Here is a 15223-nt window from a genome sequence, read left to right as displayed (position 1 = left end):
TCTTGATGCACACATTTCCAGTTGAATAGGTAAAGCTCTGCCTTCTTGTTTCAGCTCTTAAACTGCATAAGCAGTTTTCATTTTCTCAGCCTATTTAGTGCCACTTAAACAATTTTTTGTGCTGTTTGGGGGGGGATTTCACTGTTTAAAATTACTCTCAGTATGGTGCTGAAGTTGTGCCTAGAGTTTCCCGGATCTCAAGAAGGCTGTGATTGATGTACCTTCTGAGAAAATATGTGTGTCAGATAAGCTTCATTCAGGCATAAGTTGTAGTGCTATTGGCTGTGAGTTGTGTTTATTAATCAAAAAATATATGTTGAATAAATTATCTTTAAGTAAAAACACATATCTAACAAATTATATATTGATCAGTTGATGAAAATGCTGTGACCAAAGACTTGCAGGTACCTAACCCTGTATTACTCCTAGGAGCAGTGATTCAGTATTTGCTAATTCAGTGGTCATGGTGACTTTGTGAAACAAAACTACTGTGAAAGTGAGAATTCACTGTATAGTCGGGATATCAAACTTTGTGAAAAATATTTCAAAACAATGTTTCCTCAATTCGTTGCTTGCCCTTTAACTTTGTTTATGTTTCTTTTTTTGTGGTGCAGAAGTTTTCATCTTCATGAAGCCAAGATTTTAAAATACATTTATTTAACACTTCTGCGTTTTGTGTCTTGTTTAGGCTGACCTTGACCAACTCCATAATTATAAAAATAGTTTGCCATCTTTTCTTTATGTGAAACCTTGGTTTGTGAGCATAATTCATTCTGGAAACATGTTTGTAATCCAAAGCACTTGTATATCAAAGCAAATTTCGAGAACCATTGGTTCAGTTGTAATCATGTGATGTTTGGTGTCAGGTACTACTCGTATTGCAAGACGTTGCTCGTTTATGAAGTTAAAATTTATTAGGAATGCTCATCTTGTGGAACACTCACAGAACAAGTTACTCACAATCCAAAGTTTCACTGTGTATGTGTATTATATATACATATATATATGTATGTGTATATATATATATATATATATATATATATATATATATATATGTATGTATGTATTTACATAGTAGTTTCTTTACCTGTGATTTTGCTTGCTGTGGTTTCAGGTACCCACAGTCAATCACAGTCCAAAAGCGGATGATCCTCTTTCAGATGGATTTGTTAGAAGGTCAATAGTAGCCTAGCACTTATGTCACAATGCCTGCATCATTCACCCCACTTTATTTCATCATGTAGGCATTTTATCATCTCACATCATCACAAGAAGGATGAGGACAGTACAATTAGGTATTTAGAGAGAGAGATCACATTCACATACCTTTATTATGGTATGTTGTTAAAATTGCTCAAATTTACTACTGTTGTTAATCTCTCACTGTGCCTAATTTATAAATTAAACTTTATTATAGGTATGTATGTATAGCAAAAACCATAGTTTATATAGGGTTTGGTACTATCCATGGTTTCAGGCATCCACTGGGCGTTTTGGAACATATGCCCTGTGGATAAAAGGGAACTACTATATGTGTGTGTGTGTGTGTGTGTATATATATATATACGTATATATATATATATACATATATACGTATATATATATGTATATATATGTATACATATATATATACGTACATATATATACATATATATATACGTATACATATATATATGTATATATATATGTATACGTATATATATATAATTAATTAATTTGGGGGTGAGGAGGAACCCAAGATAAATTATAGAATTAAAATACATATATATGTATAAATAAATACAATGTATAAATAATATATAAGTGTATAATTAATAACTGTATAATATAAGTGTATAATTATTAACTTTGGAGAGATATACAAACTTATCTGTATAAATAAACACACACACACATATATATATATGTGTATTTTTAATTCTATAATTTATCTTGGATTCCTCCTCACCCCCAAATTAATAATTAGTTGTACCAGCACCATTTATTAAATAGCCTAGCCTTTTGTTTTGATTTTAAATGTTATATTGCATTCATTTCCCTTTTTAAATTTTTTTTAAAACTGTGGTAAAATACCCATAACAGAGATATTGCAATATTAGCCATACAGTACAGTGATGTTAAGTTTATTAACATCATCGTTTAATCATTCTCTAGAACTTTTCAGTTGTGCAAAACTGAAATTCTGTGCCCATTAAACAATAACTCCCCATTTCTTCCTACCTGTAGCACCTGGCAACTACCATTCTGTTTTCTATATCTATGATTTTTACTACTCTACGTATCTCAAGTAAGTGGAATCATCTAGTATTTGTCTTTTTGTGACTCAATTCACTTAGCCTAATGTCCTCAAGATTATCCATGCTTTAGCATGTGTCAAAATATCCTTTTTTTTTTTTTTTAAATTTTTTTTTTTTTTTCAACGTTTTTTATTTATTTTTGGGACAGAGAGAGACAGAGCATGAACGGGGGAGGGGCAGAGAGAGAGGGAGACACAGAATCGGAAACAGGCTCCAGGCTCCGAGCCATCAGCCCAGAGCCTGACGCGGGGCTCGAACTCACGGACCGCGAGATCGTGACCTGGCTGAAGTCGGACGCTTAACCGACTGCGCCACCCAGGCGCCCTCAAAATATCCTTTTTAAAAGCTGCATAATATTCCATTGCATGTATATATCATATTATGCTTATCCATTAGTTCATCAGTGGATACTTGGGTTGCTTCCACCTTTTGGCTCTTGCAAATACTGTTGCTGTGAATACGGATGTGCAAATACCTCTTCGAGACCTTGCTTTCAATTATTTTGGACATATACCCTGAAGTGAAATTGCTGGATCATATGGTAATTTTATTTGAAATTTTTTTAGGAACTGACATGCTGTTTTCCATAATGGCTGTAGCATTTCACATTTCCACCAATAGTACCCAGTGCCCAAGGGTTCTAATTTTTTCACATCCACATCAATACTTTTATTGTATTTTATGTTCTTTTTTTTAAATAGTAGCCATCATAATAGGTGTCAGGTGACATATCATTGTGGTTTTGATTTGCATTTCTCTAATGATTAAGTGATGTTGAGCATCTTTTCATGTGCTTATTTATTGGCCCTTGTATATCTTCTTTGGAGAAATATCTAAATTCTTTATTTTAAAAATTGGACTGTTTTTTTGTTGTTAAGTTGTAGGAGTTTTTTGTATAGTCTGGATATTAATTCCTTGTCAGATATATGATTTGTGAATATTTTGTCCCATTTCATAGATTGCCTTTTTATTCTGTCAGTTGTGTCCTTTGAAACACAGAAGTTTTAAATTTTGATGTAGTCCAGTTTATCTGCTTTTGCCTTTGTTGCCTATACTTCTGGTTTCATATCCAGGAAATTATTGTCAAATCAAATGTCATGAAGATTTCACCCATTTTTTTCCTAAGAGTTTTATAGTTTTAGATCTTACTTCCTGAGTTTTTGCTAGGAAAAATGTCAAATTTAGAGATTAATTAGGAGAAAATTGGTATTTTTACAATATTGTATCTTCCCTCTCAGGAGTGTAATATAAATTTCTATGTTTTCAAGTCCTTTTTTATGTTGTTAAGTAACATCTAGTTTTTTTATATGTAGTTTTCTACATTTAATGGTGTAATTTTTATTATTTCATATTTGTTTCTATTGTGAATATTTTTCCCATTGTATTTTCTAACTGGTTTCTGCTAGTAGATAGGAAAGCTGTTAACTTTTCTACCTTTTTTTTGTCATCTTAGGAATCACACCATGGTTTATATAAATATTCAAGTTGATATTCTGATGAGGAAATTATATAACCTGCAAATAATAGCAACTATGTCTCTGAATCTTCAATCTTTATGATCTTTTGATTTTTTTCTCTTATTGAATTGATTGGACCCAGCATTACAGCATTAGGTAATGATAGTGTAGACTCATCAGTCTAGAAGCTAAACACCGCCATATATGTTTAAATAGTATCTCTGATATGACTCCTCTAAGTGTTATTCCATCTCTGTTCTTTCTCCTAGAGTTTTGGTTGTGGGGCATAAGTTTTAGGATCTCAATTTTATTTTGTATACACTATATGTTTAGTTTCTATGATAGTAAAGGCCTTTAACATTATTACTAAAATATCACTTGACATATTATGTTAATTTTCTAGTTATATAACTGAGCACTTCTATATTAATGTTTCATATTTGCCTATAAGTCTTTGATACCTATCACAATACCTGCTTCTTAGCAGGTATTCAATAACTATTGAATGTGTCACACACTAGAGTGAATCTCAAGCTTACCATATTTCTAAATAATATATCTCAATTCCTGATTGATCAGCTTTAAATGATATATCTTATTTCTCTGTGAGTAAGGATTTTAGCTCACTTATATTATCTCTGTCTACAATCCTTCTACATATGTTTGCTATTTTTTATGATAAATTTTAGGTGTGTGGTTTTTTGGTTTTTGTTTTTTTTTACTGGTTAGCTTGGTGACTTTAAATAATATTATACTTAAAGAAGTTTAAATAATACTTTTATATTTCTGTGTTATGTTTCATCAACTTTGGGCAGTATTTCTTGACTTCCTATTTTGGAAAATTAAGATATTAGCTCCTGTGCTCCTTTTTTCATGTTTCCTTCCCTTCTTCACCTGCTACCTTATAGACTTATAGACTGTCATGCTTGTTCACATTTATGTTCTATCCTGTGTCACTGGCCAAGTTTCCCATATTTTGTTCATAGGCTTACACTACAAAATTTTAGCCAGTGAATCACATTTACATATTTATGTTTACAAATAGCATGCTGAAATTAAATTTACTTTTCTATCAAGACTCAAGGTCCAGAGGAAGGAGAATATATCTAGCATTAATATTGAATGATTTATCTTTCTTCTCCATTCTATCATTTGCCATATCTTGCTATCATGTACATTTTTTTAATCTATTTGACTATGATATTGATTAGATTCACCTCATAAGCTCTATAGCTGTTCTGTTGGTCATTTTTTGATCTGCACTTTTTTCTGAAGCCTCATGGCTTGAATTTCTTATGTCATGCAGGCTGAATCATATAGCTGATATTTTAGAGAGGCTCTAGAGTCCAAAACCTTAGATCCTAGTTTATTTCAGCTGCTCTTTAGGTTGAGGTCTATATGCCATTGCTTGGTTCTGCAAATTGGTACTAGAAATGTGAGCTGAGACCAGAGTGGGTGATTACCTAGTGGTTGCTTTCAATGGGAGTTGCATAAATTGGTACCCTGAAAATCTTGGTACTCAAAATTTAAGTTTTTTTTTATTAAAAAATATTTTAGAGAGAGAGAGAGGCAGAGTGCAGAGGGAGAGAGAGAAAATCTTAAGTAGGCTCCATGCTCAGCACAGAGCCTGATGTGGGGCTCGATCCATCACTCTGGGATCATGACCTAAGCCAAAATTGAGTCAGACATTCAATCGACTGAGCCACCTAGGTGCCCCTCAAGTTTTAAGTCTTGATAATATCATTTTGTGTAGTTTTTTAAAGTCCTGAATATGATTTGTTTGATACTCACACTCAGTACCTCTTTTCAACATTTATTAACTCACCCATGCATAGTAGGTACGCAGTGAATATTCTTCTCATGCCTTTCAAACCAAAAAGACATATGGAGTCTATATGCAGATTAAGAAAGGGAATGAGTAAGAAAATAATATTTTCTTTTGAAGACCTTCTCTGAGAAAAAATGATTGTATAACTGGGAGAATTCCTTGGGTTGGATGTATTGTAAGGAGGCATACTTGATGCCCTGTACAGCATTTCACACAAGCAGCATTATAGGTGAGAAAACCAAGGTGCAGAGAAGTCAATTAACTTGTTTATGGTGAAAATTATGAAGTAGCAGGGGTAAATATTCCAACTCAGTTCATTTGGACCTAATGCTCAGAACCTCTCCTTTTTTTTTTTTTTTTATCTCTTTAGCATTTGATCATGCCTTCTAAGAAAAGAGTATTGTTCACATTTACGTCTTCAGTAGTTCCTTCAACAATAGTGTGGAAATGGGTTGAGTGGGACTCTCCTCCCTTGGAAAAAGGGATATCTGATGATGTCAGAGATATCAGCTAAATGTTAATGGGTCTTCATTTCTATTAGCAGAAGAATTAATACAAATTTCCTTTAATGAAGGTTTAGTGTGTCCATCAAATTCTATTTTGACTTATTCTGAGTTTGATCTTAGCTGCAATTAGGAATGAATTCTATATTTATATTTAGAAATATATTTCATATTTCCCTATCTTTCTCTGCTATTTTAATTATATAGGTTATTATTTCTTACTTTTCCTGCCTGATACTGCATTGTTTAACTAATGAATATCTGCTGCTTTCATTTTTAAAGGTGGTTCCTTTTCATATACGATGGAAGTACAGCTAGGGTTTTTAAAAAATGGAAATAGCTTGAGATAATCAAGAGAGTCAGGTAGAGCTAAGTTTTACTTAGCTTTACAACTTACTAGGTATATGTCTTTGGTAACCTGTCAATAGTTTTTCATTATTTTTAAGAGAGGGAACTTGTACCTACCTTGTAGGGTGATATGAAAATTGGAGAATGGGTTTAAAGCACATAGAACAATGCCAGACCCATATGGTAGTCATTATTATTTTTTTTTGCTCTCTTTAAAAAATATAAACTATTATATCTTTTAAGAAGTTATCCAGTCTCTGCTTGAATATCTACATGGATGAAAGCATGTTCTGTAAATTTCCATGTCTAACAAATATAAGCTGTGGAATTTCAGAAATAAATCACCTTGAGTATTAATTTCATCATTTGTAAAATGATGATAATAATAGTACCTACCCCCTAGGCTTGTGGTGAGGAATAAATGACATATATTGCTTCTATTAAGTGCTTACAATTGGGTCTAGCACTCAATAAATACTCAATAAATGTTAGCTCATAGTATAAGTACTAAGAGTAGAGCACTTACAAATATATTACAGCCTGAGTCACCTACTGTATTTTTTTCCACAGCAAAAGTTGTTCAAGTTCTTACTTACATGTGATGATTGACTATAATGTAATGTGAACTTTTAACTTGGTTTTATGAGGCTACAGCCTTATAGGGAGCAACCCATACTAACCACCTACTAGCTTACCTATCCTTGTGGTTCCATAATAAATATTTGCTGAATTTATTGTCTTTGGCAGGGATCTGCACACTCTCTGTAAAGGGTCAGATAATAAATATTTTAAGTTTTAATGCTATATGATCTCCATCACAATTATTCAGTTCTGCCATTGTAGCATGTTTTCACAATATGAAAATTTATGGTCATGGCTGTTTATTAATTAAACCTTATTTATGAAAATGGATAGTAAGCTAGATTTTTGCTGAAGTTTACTAATCTCAGGTCTATGGAATAAAGAAATTAGATCCTTAATACTTATAATAAAATTCATATAAAATCGTTCTATTTGGAAATATTTTCAGGTGAGAAAATGTTTTATCCTGTACAGAAAAATGGAAGTGAAGCCTAGAGAAATGGCAAAAATGAACCCCCAAAATGCATTCTCTGTGCATATGTAACAAGACTCCAAAGTTTAGCAAGCTAAACTTTTAAGCTCTACAGCACAATTTCACAGAGATTATTTTAGATATTCAGCTTAAACACATTTCTCAGCAACTGAAACCAGATTAGTGTCGGTATAGAACAACTCTGGACTTTTTTAGAAACTATTTTTTTTTATTTTTTTTGAAAGTTTATTTAGTATTTTTGAGAGACAGAAAGAGACAGAGTGCAAGTGGGGGAGAGGCAGAGAGAGAGGGAGACACAGAAGCAGAAGCAGGCTCAGGCTCTGAGCAATCAGCCCAGAGTCCAAAGCGGGGCACGAACCCATGAATGTGAGGTCATGATCTGAGCTGAAGTCGAACACTGAACCGACTGAGTCACCCAGGTGCCTCTAGAAACTAATTTTTAAATGAAATGTATACCTTCTGTGGTATATCAGATGGGTACTTCTTCCAAATGCTAGCATGCAACCCGTTGCTACAAAACTGTTAATTCTAATTAATTCTGTTAATGCCACTTCCTTCCTACAGTTTTATTTAATGCTCCCCTGCCAGAAACAATATCCTTCCTCTTAATATTCAACTAACTTATTTTTGACATCTGTGTTTTTCTTCCTTTTATTATAGTTATTTATATAGTTATCTGATATCTATTCTTTTAGATTGTGAGCTGCCTGAAGGCAGTATCTGTGTCACAAATATTTTTGTTTTCCAGCACACTGTGTTTTATGCCTTGCATGCTGTAGGCACTCAGTCTATGCTTGTTTTCTGAATTTTTCTTTCAGTGTCTGTAGGGAGATATGCTGGAATGATGTAAAAAGTATTCTCTCTGGCAGTCTGAGTTCTACTTCTGACTTGATCACTTGCTAACAATATACTCAATTTCTCTGAATCAAGGTTCTGTTTCCTCATCTATAAAATAAGGATCATTCCAACACTGCATTATTTTGTGAGGATTAAATGAGTTGACAAAAGTGCCTAAACAGCAAACCTAAGCACATAAAACATTAGCCTTTATTATATCTAATGGATGTATTACATTTCTTTTTATTTTATTTTATATTATGATATAAATGTTCTAAAAATGAGTAGTTAATACATTAATAAGTAAATGTCAATGATGTGAAAAAGGCAGATAACATCTCTTATTGAGTGTGAATTAAAGAGATGTTATTATGTTGTTTTCTGCATGTGTCAACAAATATTTTACCCAGTTCTTTTGACAGTTACCATTGTAGCAAAAATAAAGCTATATTTAATGTGAATGAATTCTTATAAGGAATTTTATTTCTTGCCTTGATTCTGTGGCCAAATTAGGACTTGTTTCTGCTTATTAGGCTCCTGCCTTCTGAAAATAGGTAAAATTAACAGCATTTATAAGAGAATTTATAGAAAAGGAAAAGTGGTGTCCATTATCTTTTTATAGCCTATTAATGACTAGTGCATATTTTATACTGAAAAGGAGAGACCGCCTTAAAGAGATGAAAAGTATCACTAACCTTATTCTTTTCTTTATTTCTGGTGTGTTTATGTGTGTAGGTATGATAATGCACCATAACCCTTCTGTGAGACCCTGTAATCCAGCACTGATCAGGCTTAAGAATTTTATTTTTATATTAGTTTCAACATGAATTTTATAATTTCCTAAGTCTAACTTGTTTTCACAGTTTTTTAAAATATTTTTTTTAACGTTTATTCACTTTTTGAGAGACAGAGATAGAGCACAAGCAGGAGAGAGACAGAGAGAGAGAGAGACATAGAATCCAAAGCAGGCTGTAGGCTCTGAGCTGTCAGCACAGAGCCCAAGGCGGGGCTCGAATCACAAACTGTGAGATCATGACCTGAGCTGAAGTTGTACGCTTAACCAACCGAGCCACCCAGGCGCCCCCACAGTTTTTTAATTTATAGTCACTTTAAAATATATTCTTATATATTTTGTTTTTACTTCATTTTTAAAATTATTTTTTTCACTAATTTTAAAAACACTTCCATAATAGCTTGATATTGGGGCACATGACAAGATTAATTCTAGGGACATTGATCATTGTCCAGTATCCCAAAGGACCTGAGTCTTGTGGACTATAAGAAATGAGCTACACCATTCTGCTTCCTTTTTCATGTGCTTCTGCTTAATAGCATTGCAGACATAGCAGAAAACAAATCATAATATAGTCTGTATAACAGTTTGATAGACCATAAAAAAAGAATCCTTTGAGGACTTTAAATGCCCTAATTTCAGCCATTCCTCTGGAGGTTTGAGTAAGAAGCTGCCTGACATGTGGCAGACCAAAGCATGGAACCAAGTATCCACCCTCTGCAAGGAGTCTTTCTGAACTAATCTCATGCTTTAGTCACCACTAGAAACCAGTTCTCTCAGGTCATCTATCATCACCCAAACTCTCACCCTTTTGTTGCTGTTATTGAACTGAGCTTCCATTCCTTCTCTACTCCCTACTGCCTGTAATAAACAAAACCCTTATGTTCCCATCATCTCCTTGTGAATGTTTCTTCATTTCTTGGCTTTATTTAGAAGTACTTACCTTTATTTTATACATATTAATTTATATCAGCTACACTGTTACCATGATATTGGTTAAGACTGGAATCTGTATATGTTTGTAAAAAGGGTCCTAAACCAAAATTTGTACCATGGACAATTGCTATTCTCATCATTCCCTTTTTTTCAGTAATCATCTCTTCAACATGTATTTATTGTTTTCTTGCTATATATCAGACACTGTTTTAAGTAAGGAGGATACAGTGAGAAAATCTTGTATTCTAGTAAGGGAGTCAAATAATAGCAAGTAAAGAAAGAAGCAAGAACTTTTCAGAGTGATAAATGCTGTGTGACAAAAGTTTTAAAGGTGATGGAAATGAGTGATGGGAGTGAGAAATAGATGACAAATTAAATTGTGTAGTCAAGGAAGGGCTCCTTGAGAAGGTGACATTTGAGTTGAAACCTAATGACAGGAAGGGACCAGCCACATGAAGAACTGTGTCAGGCAGAGTGAAGCACAAGTCAAAGGGCAGAGGGCTTCCCTAGAGTGATTTAGGGATGTGTTAGAGATTGAGGTCAAGATTGGGGCCAAATTTTATTGGGCTTTGTAGATCTGGGTAAAAAGTTTTGATTTTATTCTCATTCAAGTCAGATGTCATTAAGAGGGTTTTAAGCAAGGGTTTATGTGACTTGATTTAAATTTTTTTAAAAAATCAGGTAGTATATGCCTACCTGCTTATATTAAATATGTATCTGTGTTCATATGTATTTGTAAAGGCAAACTACCCAAGCAGAACATTAAATTGTCAGGAAGTTTTGGTTGGTGTTAGGGCTAGATTCAGAGAAATCCCAGTATTTTGGGAGAAAGTGATGTTTTGTTCCCTGCCTTGTAAGTTAATAGCCTACACAGTAAATGTTCTGTTTTTTTTATACTTAAAAGTATTATGTGCTTTTTCGGAAAAATGGGAAAATGAAGAAAAGTGTAAAGAAGAAAAAAATTATTGATAGTCATACTGTTCAAACAAAACACTTTTGATGAATTTCTTGATTTTTTCTATGCAAGTGTGTGTATATGTGTATACTGTATACACACTGTCTTGACAAATACATATGAACACAGATACATATTTAATATAATCAGGTAGGCATACATATATACCCATATACATACACATATATATTTGTCATTATATTGCATATACTCTTTGGAGTTCTGCTTTTTTATTGAACAAACATTTTCCATATGTTCATAGTTTTTATAAACCATTATTTCTAATGAGAGTGTATCACTAAGAGATGGAAACATTGCTGAAGAAGTATTTTCAAGATGGAGTACAAGGATAGATAAGAATTCTTCCCTTTAATTGAACATCCTTTAGATTTTTTTATATTCATTTCCTAGTAGACTGGGGAAGACCAAACCAAAGCAACATTTTTTTTTTCTGAGAAAGAATTAATTCAGAGAACCAAAAAGTATATTTTCAGTCTGTTTTAATTATGGAAAACCTGGAAATATTACTGTTGATTTGAGATGAGGAGATAAATAATGAGACATGGGCAAAACATGATAGTAAACCATAAACATGATTATGTTTCATGTGTAAACATGTATGGTAGGGAGGTTTGATAGGAGAGAGGTTTCAGTGTAAACATACATGGTAGGGAGGTTAGACAGGAGAGAGCCCACAAAGGTGATATGTGTAAAAGAAAAATCAATTTTCAAAAAAACGATGGAGCACATGTGTAGGAATAGTTTACCTGTGAATATAAAGTGGATATTCTCCACTGAGAATGGCTTCCTTACTCAGAGGTAGAGAATTAATTTGGTTAGCTTCACTGAAAAGGAAGTGACTAAATCTATTTAGGAAAGGCAGGTGGTAATGCTACATAGAGATTTCTTCAGTTTTAAGGATGCCATGCTTTCCTGCAGACACTTCAGTTAAACAGAGGATACATACTTAATACATTGCTTTTGGCTCTGGGCTATCACTAGACAGAGCTTGTTAATCCATTCCTTGAAGTGCCTCTCTGCTTTTCCTTCTTTTGCAGCCTCACTCATTGAGTAAGCTGCATCCTGAGATATCTCTTTTTCTTATCTGTTTTCCTTCCCATAGCTACTTAATCAAAACAGGCCAGAGAAATATGAAGTGGGCAGCTTTTTCATACTTAAATATTTATGCAATACAGACAATAATGCCCCAACTTAACTTTTCAAATGGAACACAGCTGGTTTTAAATATATTAGAGATTTATTGATAAATTCAGGAATGTAGCCACATATCTTGCAAATGTATAAATGAAAGAGAAACAAGTTTACAATTGATTTTATTCTAAAAATAAAGTTAAATCAGCATATCAAAATAAAGTAAGGCAAAGAAGGTAGCATAGTGCTTGGCATATAGTAAGTGCTCAAACATTACAGACTCTGGAGCTAGACCTCTAGGATTCAGGTTCCATCTATATTTGTTTCTTTTCTTTTTTTTTTTTTTTTTTTTTTTTTTTTTTAGCATTTTGACCATTTTTTAAAAATATGAAATTTATTGTCAAATTGGTTTCCATACAACACCCAGTGCTCATCCCAACAGGTGCCCTCCTCAATACCCATCACCCACCCTCCCCTCCCTCCCACCCCCATCAACATCTATATTTGTTTCTTACTGGCTGTATAACTTTGGGCAAGTTACTAAAACTCCCTATGCCTCAGTTTCAATATCTGTAAAGTGGAGATAATCACAGTACTATCTCATAGGGTTGTTCTGAGAATTAAGTGAGTGACTGTATAGAAGGTATTTAGAATTGCACCTGGTACACAATGAGTCTTAGATGTGTTAGCTATTGTGTTGTAGCAGTAGGTGATATTCAAGAAGTCATAGATCATTTTTGTGACAATGATCTAAAATAAAAAGTGAAATACTGTGAAATAGTATTAAAGTGAAAACTATGTCAAATAGAAATATATCAGAAATCTTTTACCTTCATTAAAATGAAAGTTATTCCAAGGTAGAGCATGCGACTCTTGATCTCAAGTTGATGAGTTCAAGCCCAAGTTGGATGTAGAGCTTTAACAAATAAATAAAATGAAAGGTATTCTTATTTGGAATAAGAATTTTTCTCTATGAATTCTGTATTTCTTTCTCTTTTTTTTGAATGCATACATTTTATGACTTTACATTCTTTTTAGGCTTGAGAAAAGGAGGTGTTGGACTTCAGATCATGTTCCCCCAATCCGGCTAAATACCACTGGCAGTTTTTTCAGACTGAAAAATTTGTTCTAATCATCTTGTTTAAATGAATATCATGAATACTAAATATATAGAATATTTTTCACACTACTGAAGTACAATTGGTTTAGACATTCAGAACATTTAAATGAGAACTCATGTGTGAAAAATTAAGTTACTGATGATAGGAATATCAGTTAAGTTATAAAATGAATTTCTTGTAGAATTTCACAGATTGATACTTCACTAGTCTTGCTTTAAATAATAAATTCCTGGGACATACATTACGTATGATGCATGGCTTCTCCAATCACAGAAACCTTCCTTCTGAATTCATGTTTTCTTGTATATTGCCAAATTAAGGATTCTGCTTCTAATGCCTTCATTAAATCTCTATCATTGTTTTAAAATCTCAAATTGGAATTAAACATAATTTTATAAGTACTTTGTTATATTAAAATTCATCTGAGATTTTATCTGGATGGACACATCTTAAACCTAGTCTCAGGGGCTCCTGGTGCTGTCCCACCTATCACAAATGTCTCAGGTTATTTGCTATCAGATTCAACCTTTTTAATTTTAAAAACAAAACGAGAAATTTAGGCAAAGTGATAGACAAGCTCTGGGTATGCTTGAAATACATATTAGTGTATGCTTTTTAAAAACTTGCATTTTAGCAGTGATGGAGAGACTTTGAATTGCAAAGTGATGGTTATATTAAATGTGTTTTGTATATATAACAAATGAGGCATGGAGGAAGGGTGGGATTAGGAGACCTGAGTTTGGGTTGACTCTGCTGCTCTCCATAGTGTCTCACCTTGACAGCTATTTAACTGCTATGACTCTCATTTTAAAAAACCTATAAAATAAAAGTCTTATACTAGATCAGCATTTTCTAAATAGTATGATGACTAGTTCTGATTTCTAGTCTGTTAGCAGGCATTACTGGTATAAATGTTCCATGATCAAATATATTTCTGAAATTGAAGAGGTTTCTTTGCTGCTGAACTTCTCGGTGTTGTGTATATGCATCTCTAAAAGGGAGAAAAGAACAAGCAGAGTTTCCTAAACTTAGGTAACTACAGTGTCACTTTTTGTAGTGACACTATTTTTGGAATACCATTTGTGAACTCCTGAGCTAGATTATCTTATACATACCTCCTGATTCTGATTCTGTTGCATTCGCTAATATAACTTTAGTTAAGTTGTGGAATATATAAAGGCATAATCATTAATATTCTTGACTTCCTTGAAAAGAGTTCTATAATAAAAATCTCTGTTTTCTGTTTTCATTCATTGTCACAAGCCTGTGCCCAGCTGGCATCTCTGATATAAAAAGATTGAATCTTATAAATTAACTTTTCAAATTAGGATGCATTATTTTTTGTGTAAAGCAAATTGTACTTGTAAAGTGCCACGAAAAGCAATCTCTTAGTTACTTTTATGCTTTTCCTAAATGCATTAACATAATGGGATACTGTGAACATTAAGCTAAAGATACAATCTTACTCTGAAAAATGATCTTTCTTTTTTAAGGCAGTGTTAAAATTTGAGAGATAGAGTAGTTATTAAAGGAAATATAGCAAGGAAGTCTCATTTATGAAAATAAAACTTTATTGGTAGGAAAGAAGTGGAAATTTTAATTGGAAAAGTTTACACAGAATACAAAGTTTGATTAAAAAGATCATCTTCATAGGCTAGAATAAAGGGCTGAAATATATTTTGGAATCTGCTTATAGATGATCTTTATCATCCTCATTATTGAGACCTATTGGACACTGGTACTACAGTAAGATATTATATGCTGACTCTATCCAAAAGGGCTTTTAATATAGTTAGAGGCATAGAACAGATACATAAAATCATTTGCTGAGTTCTAAATTTTATGGTTATAGTAGCAATACTAAAGAGGCATTATGACTGATAGCTGACATGTTCCGAGAAAATTTCCAGGAATTAAGTAG

At 33.0% G+C, this 15223-nt stretch overlaps 1 protein-coding gene across 13 annotated transcripts in view; it reads left to right on the top strand.

Annotated features, from left to right (window-relative positions):
* Positions 1-15223, top strand: part of ANKS1B (ankyrin repeat and sterile alpha motif domain containing 1B) — a 1079782-nt gene that overhangs the window by 318377 nt on the left and 746182 nt on the right. Inside the window, exons 1-2 of one of the 13 annotated variants that reach the window (XM_042947480.1) lie at positions 1276-1417; positions 2227-2287. The exons of 9 other annotated variants lie outside the window; for them this stretch is intronic. Coding sequence is in view for 1 of the 4 variants with exons in the window: in XM_042947479.1 (XP_042803413.1) it covers positions 1334-1336 (3 nt within the window). In the remaining 3 variants the exon portion in view is untranslated. Of the gene's footprint in view, positions 1-1264; positions 1418-2226; positions 2288-15223 lie in introns of those variants that run through there. 3 more of the 13 variants (XM_042947481.1, XM_042947479.1, XM_042947482.1) reach the window with 3 other exon arrangements.

Source organism: Panthera leo, chromosome B4 (genome assembly GCF_018350215.1).
Source record: "Panthera leo isolate Ple1 chromosome B4, P.leo_Ple1_pat1.1, whole genome shotgun sequence".
Taxonomy (NCBI): domain Eukaryota; kingdom Metazoa; phylum Chordata; class Mammalia; order Carnivora; family Felidae; genus Panthera; species Panthera leo.
This window is presented reverse-complemented; position numbering and strand designations above follow the sequence as displayed.